The sequence below is a fragment of the Seriola lalandi genome, unplaced genomic scaffold (assembly GCF_002814215.2).
Source record: "Seriola lalandi dorsalis isolate HSWRI2012SDOR001 ecotype SW California unplaced genomic scaffold, Sedor1 jcf7180002054835, whole genome shotgun sequence".
NCBI lineage: Eukaryota > Metazoa > Chordata > Actinopteri > Carangiformes > Carangidae > Seriola > Seriola lalandi.
This window is the reverse complement of record NW_019525388.1, coordinates 15,938-37,262: the sequence shown is the minus strand read 5'-3', so window position 1 is coordinate 37,262 and position 21,325 is coordinate 15,938. Positions and strand designations below refer to the sequence as shown.

Genomic DNA, 21,325 nt, shown 5'->3' with positions numbered 1-21,325 from the left:
AAAACAAGAAAAAAGAGACAAATGTTTTCTTTCAGAAAGCAGACGTCACATTTATTTCAGAAGTACAAAATATCACAAAGGCCATCTTTCAGGGGAGTAAATAAACTGTGAAAAAAACAAAACTATATACATGAAGGAAAAAACCTCCCGACATGTTTAAGCACTGTGTTCATGCTCTCTGATCGTGTTGGTTAACGGACAGGTTTGGATTTTTACACGCACGCCACACACGTTGACTGATTGGTCGTTGTCACACATCAGACCTAACACAGTGTCTGCACAGGCTGAGCAGTGAGAGCAGCAGCTTCAGTCCTCAGTCTGTCTGCACAGGATGCGTTCAGGTACAGCGTTGAGTGTAGGTCACCCATGCACACAGTCACAGCTGGGTTTGTTACAGTAGAAGTGTTTCACAAGACGTCTGAACAACGCGGCTGAAACTCCTCCTCCGTCGAAGAGTTTTATAATGCGAGTCTTTGATTAATTCACAACTCACATTAACACTTGATTCTAAACTACTTTGTAAAATTGCATTGGTTCTGTTCAATTCAGTACCTCACTTCAGTGATGTGCAAACAGGTGACTGGGATTTGTTGTTGTTGTTGTTGCTGCGTCATCACAGGCAACAAAAAGCCTCCCGTTTATCCACAATTTTTTTCATCTGCGGTGGCAAATCCAAAATACTTTAAAAATAATACGTTACTTCTTAGATGGTTTCTGATTATCCGTTGCCATTTTTGCATATTGCAACTAAAAGGTCAACGGACTCGTTTCCCGCTCTTATGAATCCCTCCCAGAGGAGTGCAAGGACCAACCTGCTGCTCTCACACTGGAGATTTGCAATTCACAGATCAAATATTAAATTTTTCTCACATTTCAATGATCAGGTCAGATTTCAAAAGAAAAAAGGCCTTTGTCACTAGTTATTCCTACTTTCCATACAGGGTGTGAACCCATTTCTACTGCTTGAAGAAATAAGGGACGAAATCTCGGTCTTCACAAAGATGTTTTTACAGCTGGCTTCATAAGTCTGAGTTTGTCCAACAGAGTGCATTTCTTCCACAGTTACAGTATTTAAATTCCCTATTTCTGTTTCCTCAGACTATGCAAGTTTTTTGTCTGAACCAAACATCAGCAGTAAACTTCCAAAGGTATCAACATGATGACTCATTAGCGTCAGGCCAGTATGGAGAGAAATTAAAGCTGACAGCAACCGATAATTAAATATTGTAACAAGATAAACTTGAAAAAATCCAAACCTGTCTTTTAAATGGTTTCAAGTCTGGTTTCTGAGTTTTCCTCTGGGATCGTTCTGTGTCACAGCAGTGTTTAAATCAAACAGTTTACAGACAGTCACAACTGGTGACCAAATATATTAGAAGGTCTTCACGAAGGTCAACCAGCCTGAACCTCACACATGCAGCGTGTAAAAGAAGAAAACAAACCACGACCGTCCAACTTCCCGTGAGGTGAGAAAGAGCTGGGCAACAATTCAGTATTATCTTAATCAACTCTCAGTGGGTGTTATATCATGTGCTGCTGTTTAAATCGATGATTTTAAGCTAATTGTAATTAAAAACTGACAAACTGTGGCAAATTTCAGTATTGGAAAAACAGTTTCCTCCCTGAATCTACTGTTGAACAAAGGTTGTTAAAAGTTTGAGATGTTTCTACCCGACAGCAGCTCGTCTCTGATGTGGTCAAACTGTGGTGTCAGCATGAGGTAGAGGAATCATTAAAAACCTAAAGAGAAGCAGATCAAACAAAGTAACAGTCAAAGTATTCAGGTATGAAAACCAGAGGTCTCCATTAAACCTAATGTAATGTGCATTCATTCATATTTAGGTCCATAAATACGATCGTGTCCGTGTGTTCAGAGGAACTCTGCTCATGATTTCTGCCTCTTTTGCTCAGTCAGTCTTGTTTTGAGGGAAAATGTCTCAGCAACGCCGCCCCCCCCCCACCCCACCCCCCTCTGCCAACATTGTTTTAACCTTTGGACTCATTAAAAGATGAAATCCGTCCAACTCAAACAACCCAGAGGTCCTCGATTCCTCTCACACATGACCACTGTCGAGTCATCTGTGACTGAAACAACAGTCAAATCTGTGCTGTCATTTTAACCCAGAACCTGTCCTGTATTTTTGTGTCACACTCTGACCTCGAACAACTGAGCTGCAGATTCAAAAGAAGACTTAGAAGACTTTGAAACATGCTTTTTTTTAAGGCCTTTTAGTATCTTCGGCGTTGTGGAAGCCATGTTGGGCCTGAAAGATGAGATCCCGTCCCCAGATCAACTGTCCTCTGTGGGCGGCTACGACGGCCAGCCTCCGTCTCCCACGGCCCTGGGAGCGATGATGCTGTCCTTCGCCTGCAGGAGTCTTTCCAGACAAGGCGAGCTGATCTTGAAGGGCAGCGGCCCCCGGCTCAGACGAGGGTTAGCGCTGAGGCGGCGCGGGGGCTCCGTGTGCGAGTCGGTGCTGGAGGAGACGGCGTTGTCTTGGGTCGCTTCGTTGCTGCAGCGAGCGGGCAAGGGGGAGGCAGAGGCGGCGGGCTGGCCGAGCGTCGATTCGAGAGTTTTCAGGGAACATATGGGCGACGTGTGAAGCCACTTGAGGTGAGTGGAGGAGTACAAGGCTGTCGGGTCCACGTCTGAGATGCGGAGAGACGCTGGAGAGGAGGGAGGGGAGACACTGCTATGATGCTGCTGGAGGAAGAGAGAAGGAGAACATCAACTGTAGTAACAAATAAACTCTAAACACAACAAGAAAACTGTTACACAAACTGCAGCTTTAATCTCAACTGAATCTTAATTTGACAAAGATTTCATCTGTTCTTTCAGTTACTTAAACATCCCGTATTTTACACTTCCTGTGTTTTATTTGAAGTGTTGATCCATAAGAAGGTACAGTTGTGTTTTCAAGAACCAAAAACCATCTCAGTGTAATTTTACATCTCCTTTCTCAGGTTTCTTTCTGGAGCTCAACAACAGGTCAGTGAGCCAATCAGAAGAGAGGAGGCTCTGAGCCGGTGTTCTGAATGGCTGATTGTTTTCTGAATGATTGAATAAAAATACAGCAGATTTCAGGTAAAAACACTCAGGGCAAACACTAGATCCTGCAGGGGTGGATGGTGGGTCTGAGGGGGCGTGGCTTGCAGCGTGGCTGAGAGCGGTGAACGCTTTGTTGTGACATCATAAAGTTCCCGACGGCTCGTTTTAAGGCTCAGTTTCTGAATACAGGCTGTGTGCTTTTCTCTGTGGACTGAGGCTTTGACACTTTCACAGTATTAATATAAAACCTAGACCTCATCTATAATCAGAGAAGACATGGAAATCTACCTTTATACAATATGGGACCTTTAATGACTTCAAACCTGTCTGGAGGGATCTTTACATGTATGAGAAATGGTTGTGAACCAGCTCCTTCTAAACTGATTCCCTGACATTTAGTGAAGTGACTCAACCTGAGCCAAGAACAACTGATTCGTTTTTGCTGATGATCCGGATCTGAGAGGACAAACTGAAAACGACAGAGAGGGCAGATCTTTAAAAACGTCAAGATCCATTTCCCAGGAGAAATAAAGTGACTGAATGATTTGTCTGGTTTGCAGATGTTTCTCTTCTGTAAATCTTTCTACGCGCTCGGTTAAATTTAGTTTGGTCGTTTCCAAATGTGGATTTATCCGTCAAGAGAGTCAACACATTCTTGTGTGCGAGGCCGCTCTGGTTTTCCCCTCATTACTTGACCTCGTCTTATGAAACTGAGCCTGTTGCTGCTGGAAATCATCGCCAGCAAAAATACATTAATATATTCACGGTCCTCTTCCAGGATCCTGTTACATAATCTGATTCACAGCTCTCTTCTTACCATCAGAGCCTCATTACCAAGAATTCAGACACTACATTAACTTTTTGATGTGCAGGATTTTTTATCTTTGTTATTTTTAGAGCTGTTTAGAGTAACTATTTTCGTTACTGATTAATCCACCTATTATTTTCTTAGTTAATGGTTTATAAAATGTGGAGAGCATAATGACAGTTTCGAATGTCTTGTTTTGTCTGACCGACAGTGTAAATCTAAAGATTCACTTTCACAGATGAATACAGTCACCAGAAATATTCACATTAAAAAAGCTGGACTGGACTGACTTGTTCATGGATTAATCCTTGCAGCTGCATTATCGTTAACATATTTTACCTTTTGCTTCTTCGGCGGAGTGCTGTCGTCTGTGTGGAGCAGGCTTGGTTTGATATGAGGGAACCAACTCTGAAGCATTTCTTCTATTTTCAGTATAATGCTGAGGAAGCGTCCACTAGAGGAGAACAGAGACAAACAGTGTTGTTATTAATATTATTATTATTCAGCTTCTTCACTAAAGTAAAAGTAGCAACACCACAAAGTAAAAGTACTGCATCACTAGTTAAAGTCCTGCACGGAGAATGTTCCTCAGGTGAAAGGATAGAAGAAAAGAACTGAACTTTAAGGCTCAAAAGTAAAAGTGCTCATCATGTTTTATCTGCTGTCGTTGGTTGAGGTGGAGAAAACTTTAACTTCTCTAAATACGATCTCATGAAGATATTTCTCGTTATAATCAGGTGCTAAAAACCTCTTCCTAAAAGTAGTAAGTATTGTTGAACAATAAAGTTCTGTATTCAACGTCATGTTTTTCAGTCTTGAAAAGAAGAAGATCCCCATGTTTCGGTAAGTATTTTAAATATTTTAAGTCTTTTCTTTAAAGTAAAATACTTTTGGTGAAGGTCTAGATAGACTTAACATTAGGATGATAAAATAAATTGTGATGGTGAGAAGGAACAGGGTGCAGGATATTCTCTCTTTTCAAGACTGAAGTGACACTGCTGCATCTAAGACATTTGGATGTGCGAGAAAACCTCATGTTTATAGCTCGAAACACTAAAGACTTAGGCAGATTGCTGATGTGGAATTAAGTCAAATTAAATTTGCTATAGAATATACTGTTATACAAACGAGAATTTGCATTGGAAACAGGATTCTACCACTCTGTCAGATTAAGATTAAGACAATAAGAAGAAACAACATTGACAGGGCATAAATTGATATGGTGAACCCATTACCTATCTGTATCTTATATCTGCATCAGGCATCTATGGAGCAACATTATCATTCATTTAGATTTGTGTTTATATCCATCTGATGACTCTAACTAATCTAACTCCAGTCTTCCCTCTCTTTTAGCTGTGTGTTTGGTCTCCACCAGCTCCTGAGGGAAATATCTGGCTCTTTAGCAGCTAAACGCTACACTATGTTCACCAGCTGCCGAAAAACAAAGATGAGAGCGGTGAGAGTGAACCAGGACAGTAAAGTGTCTGGACAGAAAAACAATGAGCTGTAAAGTTGAGGGCAGGATTCTCTGTAGGGTCGTCACTGCGAGCGACACCTTCCTCATTGTCACTTTAAAGACTCGATTACAAATGAAATGATGATAAGAAGGAGATTTTGTCACTGAACAGATGGTTTATAAACTAGCTGCTACAACAGATGTCAAATCAATGTAGTGGAGTAAAAAGCACAGGATTTACCTTTTGAAATGTAGTCAAGAATAAATATAAAGCAGCATAAAATAGAAACTACAACTACAGTCTAGTATCTCCAAACTGTAACTGTTTAGTTACAGGACAAAGTGGTGAGTGAGTGATGTGCTGCTGACAGGATGAGGTGAAGTCATTTGTTTCTTCACACTGTGACATTTTTCCAGCAGAGGAGTTTTCAGCTGCAGATTACAGAGTCGGAGTCGAGCCACCCTGCAGCTCAGATGGCTTAGGGATGTCTCGCCAATGGCCATTACATAAGCCTTATAAAGCCTCTGCCAACACATTAAGCGCTCTGCCTTTATCTGATTGGTGGACAACATGAAACAGCACAAAGACTGAATAAATAAAAAGGCTGCGAGGGGGCGAGTGGCCGGCTCATCTCTGTATATGTGCATTCCTGTCCGTCTGTGTGATGCTATCTGAGCGCACGTCCACATACAAGCATCACATGTCGAGTACGGAGGAAGACAAGCAGTGCATGTTCAGTTCCACATGAGAAATGTGACCGCAGCGAGCTGCTACTGCGGCGCTGCTACACACATGCACGCAGGCTGCAGCACACACGTGGCAGCGGGGGAAGGCCCTCGTTCCATTCACTGGCTATAAATAGAGCAAAAGGCCCCGGAGCAGCCTGCTGAGGCCCCGCCCTCCGCTCACAGCCATGAGATGGAGTCAAAAAATGAGCGACTTCAGCCAGGACAGCATCACATCACACAGAAACACGCCGCCCTTCTCAACGTCACACTATCAGTCTGTACAGTTTCATACACTCCAACACAACGGTTTGGCATTAGTGGAAGAAGTATTCTGTAACATGTGAAAGTAGAGAAGTATTATCATCAAAATGTACTTCAAATATCCAAAGTAAAAGTATTTCATCATTATTATTTGTCATATTTCACTCATTACGCAGAACCACATATTTCACAACAACATTTACAGCACTGTGTAAAAGATTTAGGCTCTTGTCTATCACACAGCACCATCACTCGGCTGATAGGCACCAAAAATTTAGGGCTTTAACTAATAATTATTTTCATTATCAGTTAATTGGCCAATTATTTTCTCAATTAATCATTTAGTCTATAAAATGAGTTCAAGTTGACATCTTTAAAAGTCCAAAGTTATTCAGTTGAATTAGATCTTAATGTCTAAATTTTGCATTTAAAACAATTAAATGTTCAGTTACATTACATTATGTTAGGATTAATATTATTATAGTTTAATTTAATTCGACAAAATACTCTTAACTCAAAGTCCACTTACTAGCTTTGCCAGACCTTTCAACCACATGATAGTTTTCATTGGAGTCAAATGCTGACAATCGAACCAGTTTTATGACACATGAGCAAACACCAAATGATAATGAAGCCCATGAGGTGCAGTTAAAATCTCTGGAAAAGCTAAAGTCAAGATTATGACTATTTCCAGCTCTGCCTCAATTACAAAAACAAAATAAACTTAAAAATGAAAACATGGTATCAGTATACCACAAACCACAGCCTCACAGCTGCTGACGCTGTGGAAGAGGAGGTGACTGAGTTTACAATAAAAAAAATACTACATTTGTAACGAGGCTAGGATTTATTCCACACTGGATCACATGAGCAGGTACAGATGTTTCTGTTTCAGGTCACTGTGCGGACAAGTGAGGAACTGAGATTTATTTCACTTCAGAAAGGGAATCCTGTCGCTACAGCCTGGATTTACATTTAACTCACTAAAACTAAAACTGATCAGACATCAGCTGTGAATGGAGGCAGCAGCGTCGACCTCGCTGCTGTAAATGTCTCAGTTAACCTTGACTTTACGGCGTCTTCACTGCCAGCATCGCTGGATTTGCTGCCATGTCTTGCCGCCTGTTTCAATGCACTGCAGCGATTTTATTCTGCCAAATGTGAAACACCGGAGCCTAAAAAAACATCCAATTTGTTCTGGTGGTGGATGACTCAGATATTTTCCCCACACCGCAGGACGCATGTGTGTTAAATCTGACATTACTGGGACAGATTTGACGCCACCTACGCCGCAGCGCTCCATGTGTGGTCCAGCTCAGACGCTCGGTGTTAAACAGAGATGTTCATTTCACAGCCCACATGTCAGTTTTATGTGTCAGACCGGGAGAAAGTGTGGAAATGTACAGTGCAGTATAAGCTCTGTTTTTGTTACAGAAAGCAGGTCAGCCTCTTGGCCAACAGAAGAAACAGTTGACCTGCTGCTGGATCACTCAGCAGCATCTGAAACCACATTGACAACGGCACCAAACTGTGTCTGACAATAAGTGTAACCTCTGGAAAACGACAAACTGACATTCACGTCCTCTTCACGCAGCGACTCTCTCTGATGTGCGGAGGTAAGAAAACAGTTTCAACTTCTGTCTCAAGCTCTGTTTTTCTGTTCCTCACATAACATCCGTCACTTCTCATGTGAACAACCAAGTGCAACATCATGAATGTCTTTGAGCAGAGACTGTGTGAAGGTGTTTGATTCAGCACGTCAAATGACACAAATGTAAACGTCAACGCAAACATTACGCGTGAGCGAAATCCAACATTTCAAATCTTGCTATAGTCCTGTCCAAATATCGCAATATACAATACGATCATTGTGGGGGATGAGGTTGTATTTTATTGTTGTATATAATATTCAATAATACATAATTATTCATTTTTACAATTTATTATTATTTAATTGCATGTTATGTTTCATGTATAAGCGATGCTGCCACGAAACAGGAGCTCAGAGTTTTATTTGTCACATGCCTGCAGTTAAAAGCTCTAGTAAAAAGATCCTGAGTCAAGATTAATTTGTCAATCTAATCTTAATAAGGCCAAGAAGTTCGTTATAGTTTTGTTTTGTGACTTTTATTTATAGTTTAAATAATTTAAAATTCATTTATATTTCCTGTAACTGTCACCTGTGGTAATTAAGTTTTTATTCAGCTGTAAAATATTTGTACTCAGACATCATTGTCACAAAATGTTTGTTCATCTTATGTGTTTATATAAAAGTCAGAACTGGCCATCAACAGATTTTTATTATTCTCAAGTATCAATAGCCTTCAAAATAAAAGTAAAATGACAGAGTTTAGGACATTAACTTCTAAATGTAAGAATCTAAAAGTCCACATTCAGCAGAGTCCTTCAGACCTTCACAGGAAATTAAACTCACTGACGTCAGATGTCAAAGTTTCCCTCCAAATAATTCCCTGCTTTTGTTTTAATCTGCACTTAGAAGCACATGGCTGCAGTGAACTGTGTCTGTACGGCACTGATAGAGTTGTGTGAGCTGTAAATCACAGACAAGTGTATGAAACGACCTTCAAATGTTTTCCTGTGATTGTCAAACAAACTTCACGGCGCTCACCGCACCTTCGTATCAGATAAAATCTGCCCACCTGACATCAAAGGCTGAGATGAGCTTTAAAAATGAAGATGGAGACCAGCTGGAAACAGCCTTGTAGCATTTGTGTATTCAGCCTGTCTGAAGTCGCTCAGAGTCATATCTCATGTCTGTGACGTTACAGAGGGTCGTAGAAAGTCCAGGAAGAAAATATGAGGCAGGGAATAATAAGTTAGTTTCTGTGAAATTTGTCCTTTCAACAACATCAAATACATTTGGTTTAATATTTGAAAGTTTGTCATTTAAATTATTAATGTTTGAATAAGAACAAAACCACCCCTTTGTTACGGTTAAATGTCATGAGAAATGAAGGTTTTATTAAAAAGTCATCTGTCGTCCTGTTAAAGTGCTGTCTGCAAACCACTGTCTGCACTCCACCAAAGATTGTTTGTGAGGGAAGACGCTCCACTCTGTAACACCTCTGTACCATCTCATCTTTTATATCAAATCAATAATTTAAGCTCATAAACTTAATATTTGTGAACCAAGACCTTCAGTGATCAGTTACACTTATTGTCAGACACAGATCAAGAGGCTTGTGAAAAATAATGTGTAATAAATGAAGTAGGTTACTGCTGTTATTTCAATGCATCAGATACATATTTCAGGGGAATATAAGTATTGGATTGGACACAGATTGATCGGGACAGTCCCAGTTGAAGACGGTTTGAATAAATGTAAGAAAAGCAGCCCTGTACCTCTGCTCTTTAATGAACAGTAACCATCAAGTGTGACCATAAGTGTGTCCACCTTTCCAAAACTATTTTATCTAACACGCATTCCTGCCTGTGTTCAGCCCTCTAATGGTTTTAACTGCTGTTTATCTGACGTGTGGCTGTTATATCTCCATCTGATCCAGGCTGACCCGGGACTGAAAAGGGTCAACACAAAAAAAAAAAGAAAAAAAGAAAAAGGAAGCCCTGACGAGCAGATGTCGAAGCTGCTGAAGCATTTCTAAAAGGTATTTACCCCATGTTTGGATTCTGAAGGACCCCCAATATTCTCTGGATACGATCCATAGCGACGCTCTCTTGGAAACTGCTGAGACCTGCAGGAGAAGAGAGAGAAATCTGCCTTGAGCACGAGGAGAGGCACGTGGCTTTTCAGCTCGCCTGACCACAGATCTTACCACGGTACCGATCATGACCTCTGCTGTGTGACATGAAGTTCTGTACAGACTTTCAGGTACACACTGAGATACACATTTAGTTTTAAATGTCGTAAACAATATTGAGTGGTTTGTAATTTAACGCTCGCGTCGAGATGAATTGGAATACATTTTCTGATACCTTGGTTTTCATCTAGCGCCATCGTCAGGTCTAAGTTTCAATTTGTCAAATACTTTGTTTTATGACTAAATACCTGAAAAACTAACAACTAACAAATTAATTACCCAACTAATTGCTATCAGCCTCAGCTGAACTCTGTTTAGTGTTTTATTTTCAATAGAGTTGCAAGTAAGTATTTTGTTTATAAGAAATCAGAAAAAAGTGGAAAATGCCTGTTGTAATTTGCCTAAGGTGGCATCTTCAAATGTTTTGTTTTGGCAGACCAAATGTTCAAAAAAATTTTAATTGTTTAATTTGCTCATGCATGGCATTAAAAAGCATCAAATCGTCACATTTGAGGAGCTAAAACTAGCAAATACCTTAGGCTTTTATTTTGAAGGACCTACAAGTTTGCATGAAGAGCTCACAAACATAAAAACAATCCCATTTTCACAAATTGACAAATACATTTCTAAATAAACAGTGATCCAAACATGGCTGGTAACTTAATTATTTATTTTTTTCTTTAATCAAATGATGCTGAAACTGTTTCATTTGATGTTAGAAAAAATCTATGTAATGATGATCGTTGTATTTTGTGTCCATATTTATTTGACAAAATATCTTATGATGATGATGATGATGATGATGATGATGATGATGATCTCCGAGTGCATCATCTCATACTCTCCGCACACAAAAAAGCGGAAGGACTCGGTTTATGACTTTACTGCTCTTTTATTTGCCACAGTAGCATTTGTGTGCAGGAAGAAGTGCAAACAGCTGTTCTTCAGTCCATATCTCACCTAAATCGTGTACAACAGTGCGTCTTTGATCCAGTCTTTCATCTCTGAAGTACTCTGAGTTTAAAAGGATGTTAAATGACTCGTGACAGCTTTGATCCCTTCCTTTGTTCTACCACTGTAATTTTCAGTGAGCACCGTGCTTCCCTGAATGTTTCACTCTGGACAGTCAGTTTCGATATATATAAATATATTTCACATATTCATTAAGAGGAGAAAATCTTTTGAATCACTTGATGAACAAAAGGAAAGTACCACTGTCATTTAGCATCAGATGAATTTAAATCTCAAACTGTTTACCGATTAATCCTCTGTTGTAATTACATATGTTATGACATTTTATTCTGTTATGTTAAACATGTGCAGACACCAACAGGAATAATGGAGGAAGGTGAGGAGAAGGGCAAGCTGGACGGTTGACACAAGCTTTAAAAAAAACGACCAGTGTTTAAAAATGAGAGCAGAGCATCATTTTGCTTCCATAACTGGACCTTTACAGTTGAAACAAGATGTTGGGGAAGAAAATAATGAGGGGTGGTACTGTCAGGGGTAAAATCGGTGGAGCAGCAGCTGGATGAGAAAGATTAATGTGATGGGCAGGTCAGACAGAGAGATTCCTCATAAGTCAAGTAATGGTTGCTTTAGTAAAACAGGTTTGCAGGCCCACTGGTGCTACATGAAAAATCACAGGATCACCATCATTATCCAAGTTCATGGCAGTTCATCCAAAGTCTGGACCAAAAGTCTGACTGACAGACTGACCGACCAACATCATGCTACTGAAAATATTCTGTGTGAGTGATTCAGGAGAACATCCAGTGAAATGCCTTTATAATCAACCCCACTTTGGGTCAGCCATATTAACATGTTGTGTTTACAGCGGTGTGATCTGTACAGAATGTGCCCATTAACAAACCCGAGCAGTGAAATCTGGGGTTAAACACTTACGTTCAGAGTACCTGCCTGATCTCAGGCCCTGCAGGATGGACGACAGCGGCTGGATGTAGCACTGCAGCTCCGTGCACTGTGTGGAACAGATAATTGAGTTAGCATTCATGCTATCAGCGCTGCACCACGTAAAGTGCTTTCTAATAGCCACTTACGCGTACTCATCCTCAGCAGAGCGCTGTTTATTGTTTCCCTTAAACTGAACACAGGATTGCACAACTCACATAATCACCCAGGCTGCAATTAATTTAATGAGATGAGTGAGTGACTGAGTGACTGAGTGAGTGAACAGTGTGTATCGCTGCATAGTTACAAGCTTATCTGAATTTCTTCAATTTCTCATTCTGTCAGGGACTTATTGATTTACAGCTTATTGACTTTTCACCCGTTAACAATCTCTCCCATTTGATGCCATTAGCCTCGTGTTAATACTAAAAGTAGATGTCCGCAGGCTCCTTCAATAAGAGGCTGCCATTAACAGCAGAGAGAAGCTAATGGAGAAACTGATAGCAATCAACGCCTTCACACGTGGCTCGCCAAGCTGTCACACTGCCGCCTTCTTCCCCGAGCATCACTCTGTGCCTCAGACTGATACATGAGATGCGATAAGCACCATCAAACTAGAACAGTCAGATCCTGTTACACTGGTTTATATCACCAGGCTGATGTCAGTGCCTCTCTGCAGCTGATTTGTTACCTAGAGTTGTAGTTTACTTTTAGGGTGCACCACTCTGTTGCTGTTTAAACATTACGACGCACAAAACCAGCAGCCAAGTGCATCGACTGAACCTGATCTGATGTTTGAGTATAAAATCAACGTTAGTTTCCCATTATACTCTCGTCAACTGCACCATCTGGATTTATGAGGTTTCTTATGGTGCAACATTCAGCTAATATGGGAAAGAAAAGCTCTTCTATCATTAGTCCATCTTTCTAACAGTTAATAAGGAAAGACTCACACCTGCTCAGGTGGAGTGTCTTAACTCTAACTTGTATCTGACATGTGTGGTGCAACTTGTTTTTCAGTTATAGAGAGACTCTCCTGCAGCCGTGGAGCAACAGCCATCAGGTCCATAACCTGACCTCAACCTCATCCAGCACCTCGGGGATGACCTGGACCACCGACCGTGAGCCAGACCTGATCACCACCATCAGTGTTGGACCTCACTAATGCTCCTGTGTCTGAACGGGAGCAAATCCCTGCAGCCAGCGGTTAAAAGTAAGTAAGAACATTTATTTAAGTGCGGTCCTTACGATTATCTTACAACTGCAGTAACTTTATTTAAAAGCTGGAGTGCAGGACTTTTATATATAAATGAACATCCACTGCAGTGGATAGGTTTGTGTACTGGTGTGATGAGCATCTCTCGCACATTAATGTGTCTGTTGGAGACCGGAGCTCTGTTGAAGTCCAAGGTCATGACATTAGACAGCTGTCTTCTTACTAATACTCAGGTGTCCACACTGATAGTGAGATTAATTGGCACACACAGGTGGCAAGTGTCTGAATGAAAATCCATCCGCGCCTCCATTTCCTTCAGGGGCTTTGTCCACCAAAAAGCATAAAATGTGAGGGGGTTCTTATCAAGTTTTGTATGTTAAGTACTTATCAATATCAGTTAGCCTCCAGTACTCGTTAGGCTCTAGTTTGCAGTATGTGTGCAGGAGAAAACCTCTCACCTTGTGCCAGAATAGTTCATTTTCAGTGTCTGGTTGAGGCTTTTCACAGAGTCCACCCGAACCGGCTCCGTGTGCTCTCTTCCTGGTTGAATGATGCTGTGACTCCACAGAAAGTTTCTGCTGCCAACAAACGGAGGTAAATCCCTGAACTGGACTCACTGCTAGGGTCTTCCGGGCGGTGGGAGAGTCAACGCCTCCATCTTTAAAGTCACAGCAGTGACTCCGCCTCCTCTGGGTCACCCCAGACTGGAAGCAGCTTGTAGGAGATTCCTTTGATGATGTGGTTGATGATGATGATAATGATGATGATAATAATGATGATGGAGGTACTGGCAGCTCCTCTGCGCACTGAGGACTTAATCTCTTTGGGCTGTCGTAGTCGTCCTCATCGCTGGCGAGCCAGTCAATGGAGTAATCCGAGTCTGAAGTCGACATGATGGAGCTGGACTCTCAGCCAGCAGAGAGCATCACGGACCTGCCAGACAAACACACTGTGTTGTAAACAGCATGTCAACATGTTGTGATGAAGATACACGTTAACAAGTTTCTGTGCAACTGCAGAGTCAAGTGTTTGGTCATACTTAACCTTTTAACCCTGGTGGGTCAGTCATTATAAACTCATGCCGTGCAGTTTAAGTTTGTCCAAACACACTTAACTTTTAAATTCTCATGGAGATCCCAAAGCTTGTAAGGATACCAAATATGTCAGACTGAATTTTCGGAAAATGTGTATAAAATGAGACATCTAAAGTATATTAATTTTATTGAAATGGCACAGCAATCTAAACATGAAGTCTTGAGTTTGAATACTTCTCTCAGTGTAAACATCATATGGCTTCAGTGAAGAGCTGGAACGAGCTTATAGAGAATATAAATCACACATCAGACAGTCTGTAATAAGATGATTTTAAGCAACTTAAAGGTCCTAAATTGTTTAAAGGTAGATTTCCATGTATTTTCTTGATTATAAAGCAAGTCTAGCTTCTATATTAAAACTGTGAAAGTATCAAAGCGCTCAGTCCACAGAGAAATGCACAAAAGCCTGGATTCAGACACTGAGCTTTAAAATGAGCCATAAGGACTTTTTGTAACTTTGTGATGTCACAACTATAGTCACCATCCTTAACCACGGCCCAACCCAAGTCAATGTCCAACCCTTTTTTATTTTTTTTTTGGCTGTTTTAATTTTATCAACAACACGACAAAAAGCGGCCATTGTGTCGCTGAGCTAGCAAGCTACATGTCGAGGAAACGCTGCACAATAGTTGGATGTTAGGAAGTCAATATATCATTAAACAGCTTTTCCCAGGGATAGTAATATCAGAGCCCAGTGGCTAAAGTTAACTTTCTCAGAAATACCAGAGCATTTGAATCTGAATTTGACCATTTCTTCTGCTCATTTCATGGCTGAGTGACCGTGGCCATTTGCATGTACTGGTGAGTTTTATCAAGCTACAGTAGCAGGCTACAATCTGTTAGCTGTGGTTGGCCTGGCCGTGCCTCACTCAGAAAAACAGTCAGAACAGAGGCGCAGAGCAAATAAGGATAATTATCATTTGTTGCAGCCCTTATTAAAACCCACAGCACTTTAGGTTCTAGTAGAGATCCCTTTTACAGAACTAGTTTCCCCTTATATTTCCCCATGAGTAGCTTTAAAGTTGGAAAATATGTATCAGCTTGTTCCAGCTCTTCACTGAAGCCATATTATGTTTGCACTGAGAGAAATATTCAAAATCTTTATGTTTGCCCAAAGTTCAGCCTGTCATATTTAACCTCTTTGGAAATTCAGGGATCTCCATTAGATTTCAAAATAAAGTTCAGTAGGTTTGAACACTTGAGCTGCAAAGCATGAGGCTATAATGACCGAGCCACTGGAGGAGGAAGGAAGGGACTCAGGGAAATCAAGAGGTTGAAAGGTTAATCAACATGCATAAATTAGCTGCAGCCTCATTTAGACAAAGACTCCATCAAAGCCATGATAAACACTTTAGACAGTTATACTCATACATGTAAATATAATGGATTTCAGACATGAGCTCTAGGAATTGGCAGATAAATTAGGAAACTGTTAGAAAAGGACAAGATGTGGACTAAGTTTATGCTTCAGCAGCTGAGAGAAAATCACATATTTCAACCCAGATCTCTTTATTTCAAAGTTCAACATCCACGTAGTCTGAGACGGGGCTGTAGCCACCAATGAGGACTGTAGATGATGAGGTTTGAACGACCTGAGGAGGAGCTTATATTCTACATCTACACACTTCATCATTCTGATTCTGATCTTTTTTAGACTCCCTGTCTTTAAATGTGACTGTTGTTACACAAAGAATTTTGCTGAATCATTAGTCCATTGATTGACAATAATTGACAATTTGTCTCCAACTACTACTAATATAAATTAATATAAAGTTTTCTTGGCTGTTCGGCTGTTCGCAGACCTACAAAATACTAAAATCAATAAAAGAAAATGTCCAATCAGTGTGAAAAAAGAAACTTGTTTAGATTAAACATAACTATTATTTTCATTAATGATTAATTTATAGATTTAATTTTCTTATTTAATAGATTTATCACTAAGTCTTTAACATATCAGAAAACAGTAAAATACCCACTGGAATTCTTTAAGCCCAAATTGACATATACAAATGTTTTTGTTCTGTCCAACCAATTTACTGTCGCTGAAACTTACAAAACCAGAAAATAAATCACATTTTAGAAGCTTGTACCAGTGAATTGTTGGAGTTTATGCTTTAAGAATGGCTTAATCAGTTATTAAAAGCACATTCATGTTAGACTTATGAGTTACAGCTCTTATTTAGACTATCAAGTGTAACCGAACAGTTAAACGAGTAAATAAATGCCACTATAATAGCTTGAACATAAAACGTTATGGATTTCTTGGTGGATAGACGATTAATTGTAAGGGTGAAGGGTTTTGCTGAGGTCATTTTGACTTATGATGATAGTTTCTAAAAATCCTGGATCCAGCTCCGGTCTAAGTTCCTGTCATTTGTGTACATTTCGAGTTCATCCAGAACATGAGTCCCGCACTCAGAGACATTACAAAACAGCGTCCTGAAATGACTGAATATAGAGGCCAGTAGATTAAATAACCCTCCTCTGCCTCTTCCAAATGGGCAGGTCGTCCAACATTATGTAAGAAAAAACATCCAAACACAGGGACCTGTTTCCCTTCGCCTGTCAGTTCACATGCATGCGCGCACACACACACACACACACACACACACACACACACACGCGCACACACACACACACACACACAAACACACACACAACACACACACACACACAGCTGACACAAGTGACGAGATGTAAAATGCAGATTCCACAACTTCACGACTCTAATGTCTGCTGAGATGCTAATTTAAAATATGCATTAAAAGATTAAATGCTGTGGGAACTTCACTGCTACAATTTCACCAGCAGAGGATTTTTTTTTTTTTTTTTTTTTTTTTTTTTTTTTTTTTCTTTTTACACAACCACAGAAATAAACCTGAACTGGCGCGTTTCAACTGCAAACATCACCTTTAAAATCCGTGTTTTTTTGGGTTTTCTTTGTTTCTCTTTTTTGCGCAGAAGCTTCTCACCTGCGCGCCACGACCCTCTCTCTTAAAAACAATAAAATATGAAGAATCCAGGTGAGTTGTGAGGAATGAAAGCAGGAGAGGCAGTAGACCGTCACTTACCAGAAGTGAACCGTGCGTTTCCCCCGTCCGGCTCGGTGAGTTGAGGACATGCAGCAGCCGTGTGTGCGGACGCGCTGACGGAACAGAGCTGACTGATGATGGAGCGAAACCATGAAAGCAACAGACGCAGGCAGGCGGGCGGGCGGTCGTCCCATCCAGCCCGTGCAGCCTCTCCCTGGGCAACGTGTCGCGAGAGGGGCGGGGCACAAACGTCTCCCTCCGCCGGTCTGCGCTCCTCCCCGCCCCTATCTGATCCACACACACACACACACACACACACACACACACACACACAGGAAACAGCCTCACAGCATTGTGGAAAAATAAATACAGGAGTGGGAGCGGACACGTGATTACGCCATGACGAAACACTGTACCGCGTCACCGCCTTCAATTAATCTCCCATTGGATCAGAGTCTCACTGCAACACGTGACAAGCGAGAAGCCTAATTAATGCTGCCTTAAAGGACTGTCTGGATTCTTCTGTAGACAGAGGGGTGGAGAGTAATTGATAACTGTTTAATCATTTAAGTAATTTTTATGCAAATATGCCAAAAATTCACTGGAAACAGCTTCTCAAATGAAATGTAAAGATTTGTTGATTTCCAAGTTTTCTACAAAAGTAGAATTTTGTTTTTGACGGTTGGTCAGACAAAACGAAACAAATCTGAAAATGTTCACTTGGATTTCTGGGAATAATGAGGCAATTTTTGATTTTTTTTTTTATCCTTTTATACACTAATCAACCAACAGATTATTAATTTAAGCTGTATTAGTAAAGGAAATAATTGTTGGTTACACTCTTACTTTATTGCCATGATAGAATAATACCACCTAGCTTGAGATTTTCTGTTACATAACAGAAAATAATGTATAACAGATAAATAAATCAAAGGCAGGTGAACTGTCAGGTTGTTATAATAGGTGTTCAATTATTTATTTATTAGAGGAAGAAAAGGTATGTGGGAAGTTTTGCTACGGTATATATAAATTATATTTTGGATGTTTTGTCTCATAGTGATGTAAAGTGGGTCCTCAGACACTGGGAATGGGGCTGCTCGTGGGATGGAGGGCATTTTTGATGACTACTATTATAGGTTGTCCTTGGACAAGTACAATGAGGACTCATCTGCCCACTGAACAATTTTTAAACTGACTGGAGAAAGAATTGCAGAAATGTGGCCCATTTCCTGTTTGTGGCTTCACTGCCAACTGTGTCAGAGCCAAATGGTCTGCAATGAAAGAGAGAGCTGCAGGAATGTTAATACTAATCAATCAATACTATAAAAAAAAAAAAAAACTACTTCGGCAGCTCCCATGTGCTCCCATTTCAGAGGATATGCATTGCACTTAAATTTTCCTTTTAGTTTAAACCTGCAACCCTGAGATGATACTCTAACTTACATCTCATCCCACATCAGATATGGCACATGTGTTAGCATCTTCAATTGGATTGAACTAATATCATTTCAGCCACGTGAAGTTACAGCCGAATGGTTTGGAGAATTAAAATACCCTTGTTCAGATGAGACAAGATTTTAGTGATCACTAGGAGAGAAATGTAGCTTTTCAGCAGCACCAGACAAAGACCAGAGAGGCAGGTGGAAACAGAACAGTAAGTAGAAAGTATATAAACAGATCATAAAACCCAATAATTATGACCTTGCACTGCTCCCATGCGTGCAAACTGCACATGGTGCTGAAATTAAATTGTCATCATCAACAATTGTTCTTTTATTCAACCATAAATGAAGCAGGCCACTGTTTATCATGTGTGGATAGCCTAAGTTACATCTCTAGTCTTGGAGTCAAGGCTGGATTCCCAACCGAGAAAAAGCAGGCAATCAGTCAGGGGCCCCAGATCTCCAGGCACAATTTTGATTAATTTAAAGTTTGTTAAAATATCAACTATCGTCCACTTTGTCTTCCATGACTTGCAGAAAGACCCAATGTCACATTTCTTTTTGAGACCTCACTTGGTTTATATGATATTGAGCTCATTTGTCGTTATGTTTTATCAAATTCCTTTATTCTTTTCTATGTCATGTTATTAGATTTACAGAAAACCATATTATTCCATCACAGGAGAACTGTAAGGCAGCAACCAATAATTATTTTAATTATCATTACATCTGTCAGTTATTTTTTTTAATAATCAGTTGAATGATCAGTGTATATAAAGACAGAAAATAGTGAAAATGCCCATCATTATTCCCTGAAGGCCAAGGCTTTTATTTTCTGACCAACAGTCAAAAACTTAAAGATTTTGAATTTATCATCAAAGAAAACTGGGGAAAAAACAGCAAATATTCAGATTTGAGAAACATTGCCAGTGAATCTTTTGGCATTTCAGCTTCAAAAATTAGTTAGAATATTAATAAATTATCAAGATTGTTGCCCGTTAATTTTCTGTCAATTGACTAATTGAATATTTGAGAGTACTTGTTGGTTTCTGAGTGTCTGGGGGAAATTACATTTATAATTATGGTAAACAGGGGCCTAACAACAAATGTTTGGCCCCAGGGCCCCAAAGTTGGTTGATGTGGTCATGCTTGTAATGCAACGCAAGACAAGTGTAAAATCTCCAGGATTAGTTCCAGGGGGAATGAACAACAATCCGCTATATTTATAATGCATAAATATATCAATAGGGATGAAATAACAGGAAATTATCTGACATGAAAACAAAATTCTGCTGTAGTACGACCAAGAAAAAAAAAAGAAAAAGAAAAAATAGTGGAACAGCCTATTAAATGCATAAATAGACTAAAACTACTGTGTCATTATCAGACAGAAAACAGAGGCTACTTTTTTAGTTTCATCTTAAATCCAAATTTTTACTGTCAAAAGTTTGATAAATATGAGCCCAGCTTCAGTAACAGTCTTCTGACACGAATGTGATCACTGCAGTTAACTGAGCTCTGCGTTAATTCCTCCACTCTCCGGTGGCCTATTGCCCCTCACGTCCTTTCTACACTCATTTTACTCCCCTGCAGACTGAGCCTATCACTTTGTTTTCTACGTCGCCTGCTCCTTTTGCCTGGCAATGACTTGCACTTCCACTCAGCTTAAGACCACTGAAACCACAATTGTTCAAGTGTGTCATATCCTGTTAGTGATAACATTATACTGGATAAGAAGGGAAGAAAGGAAATCTTGAACCCTTTGCACATATTTTCTAACAATGGCCCTTTACATTCAGCCATTCACTGAAGAATAATAAACAATGGGTTCATTAAAAAATTTTTTTTAACTTTTTGCAGAAGGGGCTGAATAAGGTCGTCTGTGGACTTATGGAGAATACTCACTTGTGCATGAATTTAATCTGTATGATCCACAAACAGACAATGAACTCTGTGGCTGGTTGGAATAGAAACATCTGGGTTGTTTAATTCCAGGAGGGTTTTTAACCAAATCAAAGGCTGTTGTCCATATGTTAATTATAGCAGTATATTTAAGTGCAGCTGAGTCACCTGATGAGTCAGAGAAGATATGTGGCCATATGGATATTTAATTTACACTTTGACTCATGAAGTGCTGCTGCTGGTGCTCAGGATGATGGAGCTATGATACACTGAATAACAGTTCAATCAGCACAGCTAAAAGTATGTGACTGTACCAATATACAATAGGCACATGTCGTTTTTGGATGTGGTCCTTTTCCATTTGGATGATATAATGTTGAGAGACACAAGGGCTGCAACTAACTATTATTTTCATTAGCAGTTAACCTGCCAGTTATTTTCTTGATTAATCATTCTGTTTATAAATGTCAGAAAAACTCCAAAAAAGATCCAGAGATATTCCGTTTACAATGATATAACAGAGAAAAAAAACTGTGTGTGTGTGTGTGTGTGTGTGTGTGTGCGTGCGTGTGTGTGTGTGTGCGTGTGTGTGTGTGCGCGCGTGTGTGTGTGTGTGTGCGTGCCACACAATCCCATTCATCCC

General features: G+C 40.1%; 1 protein-coding gene across 2 annotated transcripts; it reads right to left on the bottom strand.

The window, feature by feature from the left end:
* Window positions 1-24: 24 nt before the first annotated feature.
* Window positions 25-17,587, bottom strand: LOC111670120 (uncharacterized). 2 transcript variants are annotated; one of them, XM_023426709.2, is made up of 6 exons: window positions 17,378-17,587; window positions 13,671-14,145; window positions 11,991-12,066; window positions 9,941-10,019; window positions 4,197-4,311; window positions 25-2,704 (listed from the first exon to the last, which is right to left on the bottom strand). In XM_023426709.2, exons 2-6 carry the CDS (start codon window positions 14,103-14,105, stop codon window positions 2,312-2,314), a joined length of 1,098 nt encoding a protein of 365 aa, XP_023282477.1. In that variant the 5' UTR covers window positions 14,106-14,145; window positions 17,378-17,587; the 3' UTR covers window positions 25-2,311. The 2 variants fall into 2 exon arrangements, with proteins under 2 accessions (XP_023282477.1, XP_023282479.1); XM_023426711.2 differs by having other exon boundaries at window positions 25-2,701.
* Window positions 17,588-21,325: the final 3,738 nt, after the last annotated feature.